An 18,188-nucleotide genomic window follows, 5' to 3' on the forward strand; every position below is an offset into this window, starting at 1 on the left:
CAAAGAAGAAATAAGCTACAACAGAATTAGTTAGGAAAGCAGTTAACAGATTAGTTAGAAATTAGTTAGAAAACACATGTTAAATGTGTTAAGAAAATGTGTATAAATAGAGGATTAATGATAGAAGAAGATCATGAGAAATTTAGTGAGAAGTTGTACTTGATTCTTGAGAAGCAAGATCAAGAGCTTGTGGCAGAATTGATACCTCATCAATTCTGTTTGTTTGTTACTGATTCTAATAAAAGAAGAGTTCATACAGCTTACTTGGCCGAAGTTCTATCAAACTATTGGGTAAAAACAAGGCCCCTGGTCTAGATGGATACACAGCTGAGTTTTTAATTAGATTTTGGGATCATTTCAAAGACAATTGTCTTACTCTTTTCAATTAGTTTTATGAGAATGGGAAGTTAAGTACGTGTGTTTTTTAGAACTTCATTTGTTTAATCAAGAAGAAAGAAGATGCAGCAAGGGTAAAAGACTTTAGGCCAATAAGTCTTTACAACTTTAATTTATAAGCTGATTGCAAAGGTACTTGCAGAAAGATTAAAGAAAGTAATGCCAAGTATCACGTTCCTACACAAAGCGGTTTTCTGGAAGGTCGCCAAATCTTGGATCCTATTCTCATTGCAAACGAAGTTGTGGAGGAATACAGGATCAGTAGAAAAAAAAAAAAATAAAGACGAAGAAAGAACACAAGATCATAACGGAAAACCCTAGTACAGAGAAAAAAACCACGATATATATGTTTCTTATTATTTTATGATGATCATAAAGGTACAAAAGGGAGAAAATTTATAGGCAACACGAGCCTAATTAAAAGAACAGAGAAATAAGGCAAAGTAAAACTTAACTACCCATTGGCTTTCATCAAGGCCCAAGCCTACTATTTATAACAATAATAAATTTCATAAATGCATATATTTAAGTGGTCATACCACATGCCACTTAACTTGGATGACAAACTCTCAAGATCACATTGTAGCAATCTCAAACCGTTACCATCAAGAGTTTTCTTTTCCAAAATCTGTAGGCACAATCTATTATTCAAAAATTTCCTACTTTTCCATCTATGAAGCAAAAGCTTTTGCCAACACAAAGTCAGGTCAAGAGAACAAAACAAAAGGAAAAAACTATGAAAAAAGAAAAGGACATAATCTCAATATTAGTGAAGTGGTTATCCAGCATAAGAATGTAACAACCTGAAGAGGGCGAAACAAAAAAAATATAATAATAATTAATGAATGCAAAATAAAATTTTGTCAAGACGCAGGTAAAGTATACAATTTTAACAAGTCAAACAACCAACATCAAGTATAGTAAACCACGCCCAAGAATGCTTACCTGCTTCTCACCTTCATTACCATCTTCATTCCTCTGTACAATTGGTGATCTTGAATTTGAAGAATTTATGCTCTGACTGTCACCTTCAGTTTCTTCTTCGAGGGTACCTAGGTTAGAGGAAGGAGACAATAATTCACCTCGTTTTGAATTTTGTCGTGTTAATAAGTTTTGAACTTTATCAAGCTTTTTTTCTTGGACTGTTCCTAGTTTCAAGCTTTCTGCTACAAGAGGTTGTGCTTGGGAGTTGAGCTTCTCGTCCATGTCAAAGCTCCAGCTCCATAACTCCCCTGAACCACTGAAGAGGTCTATATAGCCATAAACATAAGGCCCTTTCTTCTCATTTGAAGTTATCTTGTCTGGAAGCAGTTGAGAAGTGCTCGCTGTATGAGAACAGCCAACCTTGCACAGTAAGTAGAAAAATCACGATCAGCAGACATAAAGAAATAAGAAAAAGTTAAGATATATAAAATGCACTTGAATTCATATGAAACAACCATTCAAGTTTCTTCTTGTAACCCTTTCATGGAAGGCGCAGTGTAGGCTGTGCAGCACTTGCTCCTGTCTATTGGCTTTCCGGCTGAAGTTCTTTTGGTAGAATCGAGAAATATTTTTAGTTTACCATAGCATTTGCAGAATTGTGGTTCATTAGTCATTATGTAGAGGATTAGCCCACTTGTATAGAGTTATCAGATGTCATATGTTAGTTCCCTTCGAACCTAAAATTAGTGAGAGATTATTCCCCTTGGCTGGCGCATGTGGCTGCCATTCTTATAACTGTGAGTCTCTGATTTATGATTTTGTTTCTCTATATTCTCAGCATCAGTCTCGTTTCACCTTATCAATAAAAAATTGTATTTCCCTCCTTATTTGTATATTTAAGGGCGTCTTCCAAAAGATCACATAGGTTGTAGACCGGAAAAAGTAAGTTCTCTCCCCTCTCCTCTCTCCTCCTCCCCAGTTAGCCAGCCCTCTCCGCAATTATTAGCTGCAAAGTTAATCAATCACACTACTGCATTTGGAAAGAGAACGATAGCTACATTATTGAAGATGTGGAAGCCAATAAATCCATATCAATCTCTAAAGCTCAACTCCGTTGGACCCAGCTTACCATTTCTAATCTCCTCGTTGGACCCAGCTTACCATTTCTAATCTCCTCAAAAACCCAGTAGAACGTTTCTTCAAGAAAGATGTTGATATTGACAGAGGCCAACTGAAGATTTCCAAGTTTCAAACTAATTCGGGTTGGATCCTTAGTTGTGATCTTTGGCCTTATTCAGGAGGTCACTTCACCCTTAGAGTTTGCTTCGAAGTTAACAAGCAAGGCTGGTCATCCTTCTGCAAAATGCGGGAAAAGTTCATTGATGTAGTTGGTTATTCCATATGGATTTTAGACAACTCGACCAAAGCCCCCTTTCAACCACCGACATAAAAGCCCAGTTATGTCGAGAAGGTCAAGTCTAAAATTTCCAATAAAATAGTACCAAGGCCTGGAAAAAAGGAACCCAGCCAAACTTCCAATTATCAAGGTAAACTTCATGATTCTGGCCATCATCCCTCCCCAATTCAAATGCAAGGGTTAATTAAGAACCATGAAGTGATCAAGATCAACTTTGATAAACTATGGGTTATATCGAAACTATTTGCTTTCGACAACTGGAGGATGATTCACAAGATACTGAAAAAGAACTTCCAAACCAATATTGTTATAAATCCCCTTTACGATGACAATGCTTTTATCAATCTTGATCAAGGCTCCCTTAGTGACCTCATTGGCATGGAAGGAAAATGGCAAACATGGGGAAATTTCCATCTTAAAGTTGAAAATAGGATAACTTGAAAGACAGTAGACCACTCGTGTTGAAAGGATATGGAGATTTGGCTTAAAGTTAAGAATTTTTCCCTTGATTTCTGGGTAGAAGTATTTTTTAGGCAATTGGAGATCATTTCGGAGATCATAACAAATAGCCACAGAAATCTTGAATCTTACTAATGGTAGTGAAGCTCCAATTCAAGTAAGAAGAACCTCCGCGGTTTTATCCCTTCAACGATTGAAATTTCATACCAAAAGAGGGGAAACATCTTTTTACATTTTGGTGATTTTGAATTTTTAAACCCCCAGTTTCCAAAAAAGCCCCCAGATTGCAGGATGTGTACAACAATTCCATTGATCGGGTGAGAATAAGAGACGTCTTGTATGATGAAGGCTTTGATCTCTCCTCCTTCCCAACAGTACTAAATGTCCCAAAATCAGTATTTGCAACCCTACCAAGGAATAGAAGTCCATTTGAGCCTCTATAGCATTTTTCGACCACTTTATCAGCATCGGATAAGATGACAGGATCTAGCAAATAGGTGGCAGCCAACTCTATTCAGGGAACCTAAATAGTCTCCTCTTTTAGATAATGACATTCCTAATGACCACAGCTGTCCCAAAAAGCAACTGGGGCCCACAGGTATTAACCTAATCTTCATTAATCCAGCTGCTGAAGATCTAATGAGAGAGAGATAAAAGGTAAAAGCCTCTAATTACCATCATGAATAATTATGCTATATTCTCCAAAGTAATCAAAGAAAACTCTTTCCCTCCCACCCAACGGCTCTCTTCAAATCCGGCCACCACAACTCTTTCTCTCCCTTTAATTTCTGAATTCTGTAAAGGCCTAAATTGGCTCCGAAAATCCTCAAGCATTATATCCGAAAGCAAACATCTTTCAACAACTTATGGACAGCCTTATTAAAATTTGAGTTGAATGGAGGATGTGCTCTCAAAGTGTCATGCCCTTTTCCAAATTACTTAACACAACTTAAATAAAACTTAACTAAATACCACGTAGCAGAAATTAAATCAGTAAACTTCTCTTATTAATTCCAACCCAACAGTTTCTACAACAGAACAGGACATGATACAAACTTTCTCAACAAGAATTAAACAAAGAAATGTTGAAAGTCTTCAAAGTCTTCAACCTTCAACGATCGTTTAGGTTCCCAGTCCAATCATGTAGCTCCTTGACCGATCACTTAGCCCTACTCACTTATCCTTTCAAACACAATCGCTTAGCTACCTAAATGATCACTTACCTGTCTACCCGATCGCTTACCTTTCTAAACGATTGCTTTCCTCATACAACCTGGGGAGGAAAAACTTAAACATAAGTCAAAAGACTTAGTGAGCAATGCTTTTGAAAACCTTTTGGGAATAAAGTTTGTAAATCATTTTCGTTTAACACAGGTTCACTGTCTAAATTCAATAACACATTTCAAATCATAAGTATACATTAGTTTCACTTATTCCTTTCGCCAAGACATGAATCATTCTCGTGCATAGACTATTGTGATGGTCTTTTAGTCAACAGCATTCTTGAGAATTTTCCGATTCATTCCTTGCTGCTCAGGCTTCCTAGCGGAATACACATCTTTTATGTATTGTCCAACCTCATTCCACCATGCAGACCTTCTCTACATGACTGCCTTTACTCGTTATGTGCACACAACAGCTAGCTCATTGATAGGAAAAAGACTGATGGTTTGTACATAATTACACGGACCATTTCCCACTCTTATTAGAAGTTAGTGCCATTATTTAGGGTCCCTTTCCCTTCCGTTTTTGCAACAGCTAGTTACTGTCCAATGAGTGTAATATATTAATTGAAGAAACAGTATCCAACTTCACTTATCATGGTTGGGCTGCTTTTGCTTTTGTTTATAGGCTCAACATTTGTACTGCTTTGTTTGTCCCATTTCCCTTTCTTTATTTCTCTGTCTAGACTCTTTGTATTAGGTTGGACTATATCTTCATTGTATTTTAGCATATTTTATTTCTAACTTTAATTGGGATATGATGTCTTGGTCTTAAGGGGGTATCAACCTAGTTGAGATGCCCGGGTGCACCTTCTAATCCTCCCTCGCCTACCGCTCTCTAGGCTTCTTTATTACGCTCATTGTATAACTCACTTGTACTTTGAGTTTTTATTATTAATAAAGAGAACATGGGCTTCACGTGTTATTTGCAGAAGATTACAACCAGCTTTTTTAGGTGGAGACAGTGAGTCATTTAGATCACAGCCTTTTGCATTAGTAACAACAATGTCTTCATTTCGGTTGCAAAGAATTCCCCATCAATCTATGAGAGGTACAGCTTCAAGGACTATCTTACAACATTTTGTTGTTAAGGAAACTCGTAGGAAATTAATTCCTAGGTAGGTGGCCACCATGGATTGAACCTATTAAATCACCAATTCACCCAAAAACTTAAGCTAGTGGTTGAAGGCAAATTTAATTATACATCACTAACACTCCCCCTCATTTGTGAGCTTGAAATATTTGAAAGGCCTAACAAGTGGAAATCAATTTTAGTTGGGGAGGAAACGACGATGCAAGCGCTTGAACACAGAACCTCTCTGGACCACCTGTTTTGATACCATATTAAATCACCAATTCACCCAAAAGCTTAAGCTAATGGTTAAAGGCAAATTTAATTATATATCACTAACAGAACTCTTAGTTAGATATTGGGACTATGTCTCCCTTTTTTACCACTAGGCCAATCCATGATGGTCGTAGAGATTTGTATTAGTGGCAATAAAAAGAAAAATACATGGGTTTTCAAGTCTCATGCAAAACACCTATTCAAACTAAGAAACATAGCCGAGCACTTTGTTGAATTTTGCTGTGGTGATACCCACAAAACACTAAGTCCAATAAAATAACATTTCTTGGCAAATTCCCTTTCCTGGTTGCTTCAGAAATTTCAGCCCTGTCTTCATGATTTATAAAAATCCAACTTGCCTCAATAGAAAAGGCACAGTTTCATTATATCAACCAAACTCGCTATTATTTTATTAGTCAATTCTTTTTGGGAGTTTGGGACCCGGAATGCTGACCTTTTTTTGGGAGAATTGAGTTAGACGTTATTCTATTAAAAATAAAGTCTAGAATTAATATGCTGGAGTTAGGAAGTCAACATTTAGGTGCAGAGTTGTAAAATGGAGTTTCTCGATACATTTGTAAAATAGAGAAAAAGGAGAAAATGGAGTTACTCAATAAATCCTTTATTTTTTTGTCTTTTGATGGCTTGTATTTTTTAGCATTAGACTCTTTTCATAATATCAATGAAAAGAAGAACAATGTTTCCTTTTTCTTTTTTTAATAAAAAAGACATATATCCGATGGTCTAAAGTTACTATCCCAAAAGAACAAGGTGGATTAGGCATCACAAAAATCAGAGACACAAAATTTGTTCTCCTATGCAAGTGGCTTTGACGTTTCCATTCAAAGCCGAACTCTCTATGGAGAAAATCATTTTAGCTAAATACAAAAGCACCCATCTTGGGGCCATACCAATGAAGGAAAATATAGCAGCATGGAAGCCCCCCTGGCGTGCCATAATCGAAGGATTAGATTGGTTTGAAAGCAAGTTTAAATGGAAAATCAACAACTAGAAAATCTGTCTTTTTGGCATAGTAATTGGAGTGACAAAAGCCCCTCTCCCTTACTGCTCCTAGGCTTTTCGCTATATCCAAAACCCAAAATGCCTCGGTTAAACAGGTTTGGGACAACAGGTCAAGCGACTAGGACATTATACCGAGAAGACCTTTAAATGAAAGAGAAAGCAATAAATGGCAGCTCACCAAAGATGTTTCTTCCTGCTATATACCCAGACAAAGGGCCAAGTAAACCGCGTTGGAATCTAAGTGGGAATAGTATGTTCTCTATTGCATCAGTCAAACAGCCTTTATATAATGATTCCATGACTGATGAGCAAAGATAGAGCCATCGCTGTTCAAAAACTTGTGGAGATTTCCTATCCCAAAAAAATGAAGTTCTTCACGTGGACTATCATTCATGAACGGATCAATACAATGGAAGTTATCCAAAGAAAGTATCCAAACTCATGCGTAAATCCGAATTGGTGCACTCTTTCCAAATCACACAATGATGAAATGAACCACCTTTTCATTTACTGCAAAAAGACAAGGACTCTCGGGGAAAAACTACACTGGCAAACTGGATGGTTCCCTCAAGGTGGCAATACAAAATCACTTTGCTTATCTTTGTGCACTGCCAAGCTTGCCAACAGAAGAAACATAATCATCTTCAATATTGCGGTAGCACTCTGTGGACGATTTGGTTGGAAAGAAACAACCAAATTTTCAATGACAGACAAACAAGCAGCAATAACTCTGGGAGAATATTTGCAATTTGATTGGTTTATGGTCCAGCAAACACCCTCTTTTCAAAGATTATAATCCATGCACAATTTCTCTCAATTTTAATGCTTTATTAGATTGATATCATTGTATCAATGGGCTTAGCTTTAGCCCTTTGATTTCTACACTTGTTTTTCTATCATCATTAATAAAAAAAGACATATATCCAACTTGCCTTCCAGTAGTGGTTACTATGTTAGGAGCTTTTGGTTGGTCTACGGTAATGTTTGGAAACATTAATGATATTTTTGCACCAGTTTCCGTAGCACATCCTTCCAAATGGTGTAAAGATGACCTTATGGCTTGCGATCAATAGTCTTTTTCTGGAATCGTGAACCAAATGGAAGAGTTTTGAGGGGTACTCGAGTTCTGATAGTTTTATGAAATTAATTTTGCTTCCAGCTTCTTATTGGTGTAAATGCAAACACTCATTTAATGACTAGTATTTCTTTCTTTTTTAATTTCTGACAGGAAAGCTTTCTTGAAAAACACCTCTTCGTGGTTGTCTGTCTATAACCTCCCTCTATTTCATTCAGGAAGAAAATTTGTTTCTCCCCTAAAAATAGACTTTGAAAAATCCAATTATCAGGAAAATGATATTTAATGAAATTTTAAAGAAGAAATTATTTGGATACATCGTTTTTTAACAGAAATTTAAACATATTTTTTGTCATTTTCTTTTTTCTTAAACGAAGTTGAACATATCTTACTGATTCATTTGATTCTCCTATAGTCACTATTTCTGACAAGAATTCCTGAGCAGCCTCTGCCAAATTGAAAATCATGATCCTTCCATCTCGAGCATTATAATTAGCCTGGAAAGTACAAAAAATTGTTATCTTGTTATGAAGATTCAAAGACGGGGAAAACCATAAATTTTAAGTATATTTATCAACAATCAACCACAGCGAAGGAAACTTCTAAAATATATGGCGTATGAAGCAATGTAAAATCCAATTGTGCTTTTCCAGATTCTTTAACTTTTATTTTTCAACAAGATACGGAACTTTTTAATTAAAAAAAAGAAGAAGAGATTATTGTTGAAGAAAACATACTCCAAAATAAGTGAAAAGAAAAAAAACAATAAAATCACCCCAAGTAAGCATAGAAAAGGCAAACCAGCAATCAAAATAAAACTATTACACAAATCAGAAAATTGAAGAAATAAAAGCTTTCCAACTGCTGCGGTGAATCTCAAACAACCAAATAACTTCGAGAGAGAGAGAGAACACCAAGATGAAGATTTAGTGGAAAGCTAATTCCTTAATGTTGTTTTTTAGAAATGGAAACAAGCCTCTTTATTAATGATAATAATGAGACTGAGCAAAACAAGCCTCTTTATTAATGATGATAATGAGACTAATGTTCAAAGCACAGGAGAAATATACTAAGAGCTGAAAAGGACTAAAAGAACCAACGAACTGAACAAAAACTTCTAAACCCCCGAATAAACAAAAGAAAACAAAATACAACGCAAACTTAAAAAATGAGCCTCAAATTGTATGTGACGTTCTTGATATGGAAGCTTGTCATATCTTATTAGGAAGGCATTGGCAATCTGATCTACAAACTATTCAAAATGAAAGGGAGAACACATACAAATCACCTACGCCTAATCCCCCAAAATCCAATGGCTTGGCCACCACTCGCTGCCTTCGTAGAGGAGATTCTGCTAGACCCCCAATACTATTCACATATAATAGAAGAAATAAGAAGATTCATGAAGCCAATGATGGGGGAACACGTGGGATTAAGGGGAATAGCCATGAAGCCAATAAGGAGAGAGCACGTGGGGGAATAGAGGAAAGCAAGGAGAGCGGGGACCAGCAGGTGGGGTCCACAGTTAGTTAGTAGTGGAAATTAAATAGAGCAGAGAAGAGCAGAAGGGATACAGATAATTTTGGGTAGAAAAGAGAGAGAGGCTGCAGGCTCCTTTGCGAAGGAGAGAGCAGGGTCCAGGTTCCTTTGTTCTTGTTTTCGTTTACTAGTGTTTGAGCTGGTCTTTGAGTAATTCCAGATTGTTAGTGTGTTTGTATTTTCTGCTGTATTAGGCTACTGCTGTTCTCTTGTTGTTAAGACTTATTGTTGCGCATTGTTATTATATCAAAGTGTTGGGTATCTTGGGCTGTACTTATTTTGTTGAAGTTAATAGAACAGTGTGATACCGGTTGGTAGCCTAACAGATTCCTTCCATCGTCAGCCCCTTCTCATAAGAAATCCCTTCAAAACTTCTCCCAAGTCTTATTGACAATAATGGGCAGCCCAAACAGGGAAAGAAAAGGTTGTTGCAATATTAACTACATAAAAACCTTTGTTTCAGAGTTGCCATTGTCACCATTAAAATAACAATTTATCACTTTAACCCTTGTATTCTTTCATTTTTTTCTCATCGAATGTTGTTTCCATTAAAGAAAAAAACAATTGATCGCTTTAAGGAAAAAAATAGGGCCTAAGGGAGTGTTTAAAATAATATTATGAATTGGTACAATTACTGAAAGAAATGTCATATCTACAAAGGTACTTTTAAAAGATTAAGAAATAATCAGGTACATGTTTCATCAAATAACACCTAGCTTGTACCTGTTCGTGGAGAAGAGAAAGCAGCTTTTCAGTGTCACCTTTTTCCAAACCTCTCTCCGGGGTTATAAGCAACTTTGGGCATTTGTATGGGTATCCAGGCAAGTACCTAACTAATAACAAAAAGAAATACAGATTTAACTCGGCAACTCAAGAAGAAAAACAAAAATAAAATTGGAAACAGCCACACTTCACCGAAAGAAGAGCAGATACATCTCGATCTTCGAACCCCATGTCATTTGAATATGGTCTGATTGCCAAGCAAAAATTGAAGCTCAAGACTAAAATATTCTAATTCGTTGATATAGAAAGTACGGTAGAATATGAGGCATACTTAAGTTTGATGGTAACTTGAGGAGATGGGCCAGTGACAACTTTGCAGTCTTCTTGAAAGATCGCACACCTAAAAACAAAATAAAGTAGATTTTGATTTGTAGTTTTTCTTTCTTTTGGAACTTTGTCTCCTCGACATGGGAAGAGGATACTAGCCCTCTGAAACTATTTCAATTTGTATAACAATGCTTTCGTTGAGAAACATGAAAGAATGCAAAAAGGCACACAAAAACACAAGCCATAAATAAGCATACTTTCATATCCTCAAAATTCCTCTTACCCATATTTTATATCGATTCATTCATATCCCGCTTCTAAACTCGGGTGATACAGTACTTATCGTTCAAAATGATAAAAGAAGGAGGGTAACCAAATGCCAAACAATTAGAAATCAGATAGTGTATGACACAAATGAGATCCAACTGGTTGTAATTTATCATTAAAGATTGGTTTCATAGGAGTTGAATCTAATAAGGGAGAATAACATTGAACAATGAACAATAAATGAGTAACAAGTTCGCCAATGAACAACTTTGCTAGTAGATAGAAGCATGGAGCAAACACCATTAACATAACAAAATCACTTGATGTAAAGAGGCACTTACAAGGCAGTGATCTCTTCTGTGATAAGGTCGCTCTCTTCACCACTGAACGAGTAATCTGTCAGTGGCGTCCTTCCCTTGCTCCTCTTCCCACCCCTCCCCCCACCACGCCGCTTCTTCTTCGAACTCTGCCCCATTTCCAAGTCCAAACATAAAACTCGACCCGTAACCTCGCATTCACAACTCCACGAGCATATTTCGTGGAAAAATACTCATGACCATGCCATATCTCTCTTCCATTTCACATCAACCTCTCTTACTCTCGCATAGGTTTAGTCAAAAATTCAATGACAACCATCATTAAATACATATGCATAACAATAACAATCGAAGTGAAAACCTTCAGCTGATCCGACGAAATGAAATAACCTCAAAGTGGAAAAACTGAAGTTCTGTGGCGTTTTGGAGTGAATAGAACGAGGGACACACGTGAATGAAGCAGCAGGAATACGCGGAACAAAAGTCAGCGGAGATTGAGGTAAAAAAGCAGGATACTCTGAGACGGTAGGCAGCTGATTTTGATCCTGTTATGATTCTAAATTCGGAATTCGATTTCTGGAAGACTCCGTCGTTACGTGCGTGAACAGGTGAGCTCCTAAGAACCATCCGTCTTCCAATGCCTTCATTGGCGGCGCCAAAACCAAACAAAAATTGTAGGATACACTTTCGGAATTTTGAGGAAAATTGGTCTCTTCCAACGAATTCAATATTCGTCTTTTATGAAATGTGATCCTTTTTTTTATTCGAGGCCATGTTTGTTTGTATCGCCTATTTTCCAAATTGCAAATACATTTTCGGGGATAAAACGACAAAATATTTACGAGGGGCGTTGGGGATAAATTTGGCTGTTATAATAGTTTATGAGTTACAAGGGGTCTTTTTACAAATAGAATAAAACGACAAAATATTTACAGTCTATAGAACAATTTCAAAAATAGAAAAAACTCATAGGCTCACCGTGTAAAATACCAAAAATGTTCTGTCAACAACGCGCCGTAATATATTTGGTACAAAATGCGCACGTAATATATTTGGTAGACGATCGTTTAAATTTGGCTATTGTTTGGTACACGATTGTTTAGATTTGATCGTTTACATTTGGCTACTCCAATCTAAATGATTTTTTTCAAGATTATTTATACACGATCTTTTAGATTCTACTATTTTGTGTACACGATAGTTTAGATTTGGCTACCCAAATTTAAACTACCCAAATTTAAACAACGTAAAAAAAGAAGAAGAAGAAGAAAAGAAGAAGAAAGACAATGGAAAAATATCGTAGAGGAAAAAAAAGAAAGGAAAAGAAAAAAGACGATGGAAAGATTAAACGACTTATAAAAAGGAGAGGAAAAGAAGAAAAACGATAAAAAGAAATCACAATGGAAAAAGAAGAAGAAAAGAAAAATACGATGAAAAGAACTCACAGCGGAAAAAAAAGAAGAAAGACAATGGAAATATTAAACGACGTAAAAAAGAATCGAAAAAGAAGAAAGACGATAGAAAGAAATCGCAGCAGAAAAAAAGAAAAGGAAAAGAAGAAAGATGATAAAAGAAATCGCAACAAGAAAGAAGACGATAAAAAAAATCGCAGCGAGAAGGAGAACAAGATGGAAGGATAAACCTGAAATATTTAAAAAATGACTAATTTTATGGGCTTTGTTACACGAGTCGTAAATAGTTTAGTGTTTTGTTACCTTCATAAAAATAGTTTAGTGTTTTGTTACCTTCATAAAAATTTTCCTATTATAACTTGCATTTAGGATGAAGAATATTATAGCATGTGTTATTATAATTGGGATTCAGATTATAATAGATTATTAGTCATTTTTTTAAATATTTAGGTTTGTCATTCCATCTTTCTTTTCCTCTTCGCTGCAATTTTTCTATCGTTTCTTCCTTTATCTTTTTTTCTTCCGCTGCGATTTCTTCTTTTCCTTTTTTTTTTTACGTCGTTTAGATTTGCGTAACCAAATCTGATGTCTTTCTATCATCTTTCTTCTTTTTCTCTTTTTTTTTCATGCGATTTCATCCCTTCATCTTTCTTCTTTTCCTCCTCTTTTTTTACGTCGTTTAAATTAGGGTAACGAAATCTAAAAGATCGTGTACAAAGAATCTTGAAAAGAAATTGTTTAGATTGAAGTAGTCAAATCTAAACGATCGTGTAAAAATAATAAATGTACCAAAAGAATTAAAAAGAAATCATCTAGGTAAGTTTAAACGATCGTGTAACAAAAGAATTTTAAAAAGATCGTTTAAACAAATCTAAACGATCATGGAATCTTGAAAAATTTTGTTTAGCCAAATCTAAACGATCGTGTAAAAAAAATCGCCCCAAATCTAAACGAAGCCAAATTTAAACAACCAAACTAAACAATCGTGTAACCAAATCTAAACGATTGTGTAACCACGTCTCCCTTAAATAACAAATATATAAATCAAATTTATAAACACCTAAACCAACATTCAAGTGATCAAAAGAACTTGTATCTAGTGGTTTCGTAAGTATATCAGCCAGCTGAAGATTTGATCGAACAAACTCAAGAGTAATTTTTTTCCCTCTATAAGCTCCCTAATAAAATGATGTCTAATATCAATGTGTTTAGTTCTACTGTGATGTACTTGACTTTTAAAATTATCAATTGCACTCATGTTATCACAATAGAGTGTCATAGTCTCCTGTTGAATACCATATTCTTGGAGCATCAGTTTCATCCAAATAAGTTGAGTACACCCACTTCCTGCTGCAATATATTGTACCTCTACTGTAGACAATGAAACACAATTTTTCTTTTTACTAAACCAAGAGATTAAATTGTTTCCAAGAAAGAAACATCCTGTTGAAGTGTTTTTTCTATCATATGAGCATCCTGTCCAATCTGCATCACAATAGCCAACAAGAATTAAATTTGTATCATAAGAGTATAATACTCAAAATTCGCTTATACCATGGGCATATTTTATTAATCTTTTAACTGTAGCAAGATGTAAAACACAAGGATTAGATTGAAATTAAACAACTCATTAAATAACAAGAGAATTTCATTAGTTCTTTTTGACAAAATTCCAACATACATTATTAAAACTTTCCATGTCATGCTTGATTTTTCTAAACTTGCAATTCTTTGGTTCTCTGTTTTACTTTTGATTCCAATGAATTGTTAAATTTTAAACATAGTTGTTTTAATTTTTCATGTTATATTTTATTTTTTCGGAACTTACAATCTTTATGTCGTTCCATTCCAATTCCAATCTCCTATTAAATTTTCAATTTTGCAATTTTTTCCAATTTTATTCCATGTTTGCTTTTTCTTACATTTCATTCCCTTCCTTTTATGTTAGGTTTAATTTCAATTTCAATGTCATGTTCAAGTTTTCGATTTTCTTACTCATTCTAACTTTCTATCATATCCCATGTTTGTTTTGCTTTTTCAAATTACATTTTTTTAATGTTATGATTGATGTTAATTTGAGTGGCATGTTAAATTTTCAAATTCAATTGTTTATTTAAATTTACACATATAAAAAAAAATTCAAGAATATTTAAGGCCCTCGTAGAAAAAGAAAACAAAAAAGTCTATGAAGCTACCATTTATTTTCATAATTTTCAGATTTGCCTTTATTGATTTTGAATTTTTTTTGTTGAATGTCTGCCCATCTTCTTCGTATTATTAGTTCTCGTTCTTTATATCCAAGTCTTCTTGTTCAGATTTCTTCATTTCTCTTCCAGAATTTCTTCCTTCTTTGTCATCTCTCATCTTCGACGTCATCTCTTTATTCTTTTTTTATTATAAGGTATTATGTCCTTCTTCTTCTTTCTTCTTCTTTTTTTACTACACAATCGTATATCAAGATTTAAATGATTGTTTACCTATATCTAACGAAGATCATTTAGATTTGATACAAGATCGTGTACCAAGATCATCTAAATTTGGTACAATATCATTTAGCTTTGGTACAAGATCTTGTGCTAAGATTGTTTAGATATTGTTACACAATCCTTTCATTTAGATTGGGTACAAGATCATGTACAAAGATCGTTTTACCAAGATTTAAATGATCGTGTACCAATATCTGAACGATCATGTCTCAAACTTTTTGCACGCTTGTCTGGTCGATTAATTGGGGAGAGTGTCGACATTACTATGTCGGAAGAGGCAAAGCCAACCAAGAACCGAACGACCTTGGCCACAAGTTTTGCCCGATGTTGACTAGCACAAAACGTTGGGGAAAATCTTAAACTCAACGTTTGGTTAATGCGTCGACAATAAGGCATTGCCCACGTCAACATGTTCGTCGACAAAAGGGGATGTCCAACATGGCGTTGAGGGACCTTGGCCTGACGCCACTTCAGTAGAGGTATCCATTACTGATGCCATGTGTGCGTCAGGAAAACCTTTTTAAAATATTTTATTTATTATTATTATTATTATTTTGCTATTGGATTCCGATTCGATTTAAAAATCAATCAAATTCTAAAAACAATTAACGTAAAATTATTAAAAAAGAATTAAAATATCAAATCAAATTTATATTAAAATTAATTCAAATGTTAAATAGTATAGTAGGTTCAAAAATTACATGAAAAATAAAAACTAAAAACTAAATCTACTAAGCGCCACGGACGTCAGTTTCCCTATGCTAACCTATAATGATAAGAAATTAAATTTAGATATTTATCACCGATAAAAAAACTAAAGAATTTAAAAAGTCGAAAAATATGTACCACAACGGAATCAAAGTCCTCTCTGTGCTCAAGTCAGTTTTTCAATCATCTTCCTCATTTCTTTCATCTGTCGGGCACTTTTTTTCGTGTTTTTAGTTACTTTCTTCCAATGCTCGCTCTGTTGTTCAATAGATTGTTGAGCGTTGTCAAGCCAAGATTTTAGCATGGTAACCTCCCTAGTCTGTACTGCTTACTCATATGATGAAGATGAAGAGCTTTTTGGGAGTTTGGCCTAGAGCCCCAACCAAGACCTTTTAACTATCCCAGTTGTCTACCCAAAACTATCTCGTATATCTTGTCCCTAGAGAGTGGTTGAGAATCCTCTAGGGTGGCTTAGGACTGGAGTTCCAGCATTTGATTTTGCAAAAAAATTCTTTATTAAGTTAAACTTATAAATTAAATGTACGAAATAAGAGAAAATATTTTCTTAAACTTACATGCACATCTGCGGTCACCTACGAAACAAACTGGCCATCGCAAGTGTGTGTTTTTCTGAACAACTCCATCTGATTGACTGGATGACCTCGTTGTTCAATGAGCTCATACTGTCGTTCTAGAAACGACTTGGATCCGCTAGTGTGGTTGTTGGGCTGCTTCGCTCTAGCAGCCCTGTTCATCATTGATTGCTCTTACATGTAAACAATCAAAATGTTACATACAAAGTGAAAAGATAAACAAATGTTTGAGAATGTTAAAAAATGTAAATCACCAGAAACTGTCGAGTAGCATAATGATCGCATAATAAGTGTCAATCTTTCACATGATTCCTCAATCTAGGGGGTGGGTGGACACGTTTTTGTTCAGGATCATTGAACTTCTTAAAATGGCGGTGGTTCTCTCCCTTGAAAATCCTTCCAAGTGGTGAGCATTTGATGCTCAACAAATCGAGTAAGTGCAGGATCTACGAAATCCAACACGTACCATCACTACAAAAGAAAAGTACACATGGATTAGGTTTCCATATATATACGTAGGTAACATATAGGTACGGTAATTTAAAAACTTACTTGTAAATCATCTTTCACAAGCTCGATTTACTCCGAAATAATGTCAACCCACTTAAGGAAACGGATTGAAAATGTATCCTGCGTCAACACACCGACGGTATAGCTGAAGCAAACGGTATGTGGGGAGATCGACTTATCCCATCCTAGAGCGATGGATATGGGAATCTTTAGATTTTGCTGCACGTATCTCTCTCTTTAACTCCAAGTTCCTTAAGTGTTACTGTCTCCTAGGAGTGCTAGTACTAGGTAGAGCGACATCTATGAAAAAAAGAAACGCATAACTCCATGTTTATGCAATTAATTGTTTATGTAATGGGACTAACCTGATGTGTCGCCCAGTGAGAATGTTCCTCTTGCATTATTGAATGTGTCGTCGTTAAAATCAAAAAGAGCATCAGTCTCATCGAAATCGTTGAGGAATGACATAGTACCTGTGAAAAAGTTAAACCAAGATTAATTAAACAAATGAGAGTATTTGAAACTAAATATATAAAAAATGAAATATATGTGAATACGTGATTCGTCATCGTTTGATCTGCTTTAAATGTATAATTGTTCATCATCATCATTTATGAAGTCGCACACGACATGACGCACAATCATCTTTCCACCACTGTAGGACCAACGTCTAGTCTACACAGGGTGTCATCCTCAATGTGTTCAAGCACACAGTGTCCAACAACGGTTTCCAGTATTCAGTTGCTGATCCTCAACATCATCCACTTTAGGGACATCCCATATACGTTTATTTTGGATCAATTGAACCACTTTCTAGTTGGCACCATTTTTTGGGTCCTCGATGTAAAAGACTTGTTGTTCTTGGATTGCGAGAATGACTGGTTCCATATTAAACCATCTATACTTGAATAGCCAAACACGTCATCCCATCAGATATTGAATAAAAAGAACTTCATCTAATACACTGTAGAAATTGTTATCGGCACTTCCACTGTCATTGTTTTCACCGACTACCATGACTCTATTGTTTTGTGTTGTGTCGAAAATCATACTCTATCGTGTAAAATCGTACCCCATCGGGATGGATCAAATGTAGGATCGAACGTCAAGTGTAGGTCCCAGTGCGAGTGAGAAGAATCATGAGAAAGGTTTCTCTCTCACTTATTTCAATGACTCGAAATTGTTGTGTTAACTAATCTAATTCTAAAATAAGCCGATACCAATTCTCAAATTCTTGTACTGTACACACCTAATTTTTGAACCAATCAGGAAATACCCATTGATGTCTTTTGAATAAGTCGGCATCGCTTTGAGCTTGACGACGTATCAACCTCAAGTGTTTCCTAAAGTACATTATGGTTAGTCTTTGTGACGACTTATAACTTAACATAAACTTAAAGTGCTAATGGAGTATATAGTTGAGAGTACATACTTGCGGTAC

General features: G+C 35.4%; 1 protein-coding gene and 1 long non-coding RNA gene across 11 annotated transcripts in view; both read right to left on the reverse strand.

Moving 5' to 3' along the window:
• Nucleotides 1-11,748, reverse strand: part of LOC103488674 (eIF-2-alpha kinase GCN2) — a 67,937-nt gene extending 56,189 nt beyond the window's left edge. Inside the window, exons 1-6 of one of the 10 annotated variants that reach the window (XR_007819700.1) lie at nt 11,063-11,747; nt 10,459-10,527; nt 10,315-10,374; nt 10,128-10,233; nt 8,258-8,362; nt 1,342-1,740 (exon numbers count right to left, since the gene is read on the reverse strand). Coding sequence is in view for 8 of the 10 variants with exons in the window: in XM_008447516.3 (XP_008445738.2) it covers nt 1,342-1,740; nt 8,258-8,362; nt 10,128-10,233; nt 10,315-10,374; nt 10,459-10,527; nt 11,063-11,196 (873 nt within the window). In the remaining 2 variants the exon portion in view is untranslated. Of the gene's footprint in view, nt 1-1,341; nt 1,741-8,257; nt 8,363-10,127; nt 10,238-10,314; nt 10,375-10,458; nt 10,528-11,062 lie in introns of those variants that run through there. The other 9 variants (XR_001762530.2, XM_008447517.3, XM_008447516.3 and 6 more) reach the window with 9 other exon arrangements.
• Nucleotides 11,749-16,225: 4,477 nt separating this feature from the next.
• On the reverse strand, nt 16,226-17,978 carry LOC127148612 (uncharacterized). Its single transcript, XR_007819701.1, has 3 exons — nt 16,790-17,978; nt 16,492-16,708; nt 16,226-16,410 (listed from the first exon to the last, which is right to left on the reverse strand). It is a non-coding gene; the product is annotated as an uncharacterized LOC127148612 (long non-coding RNA).
• Between the last annotated feature and the right edge of the window lie 210 nt (nt 17,979-18,188).

Source organism: Cucumis melo, chromosome 3 (genome assembly GCF_025177605.1).
Source record: "Cucumis melo cultivar AY chromosome 3, USDA_Cmelo_AY_1.0, whole genome shotgun sequence".
In the NCBI taxonomy this organism is placed as follows: Eukaryota; Viridiplantae; Streptophyta; class Magnoliopsida; order Cucurbitales; family Cucurbitaceae; genus Cucumis; species Cucumis melo.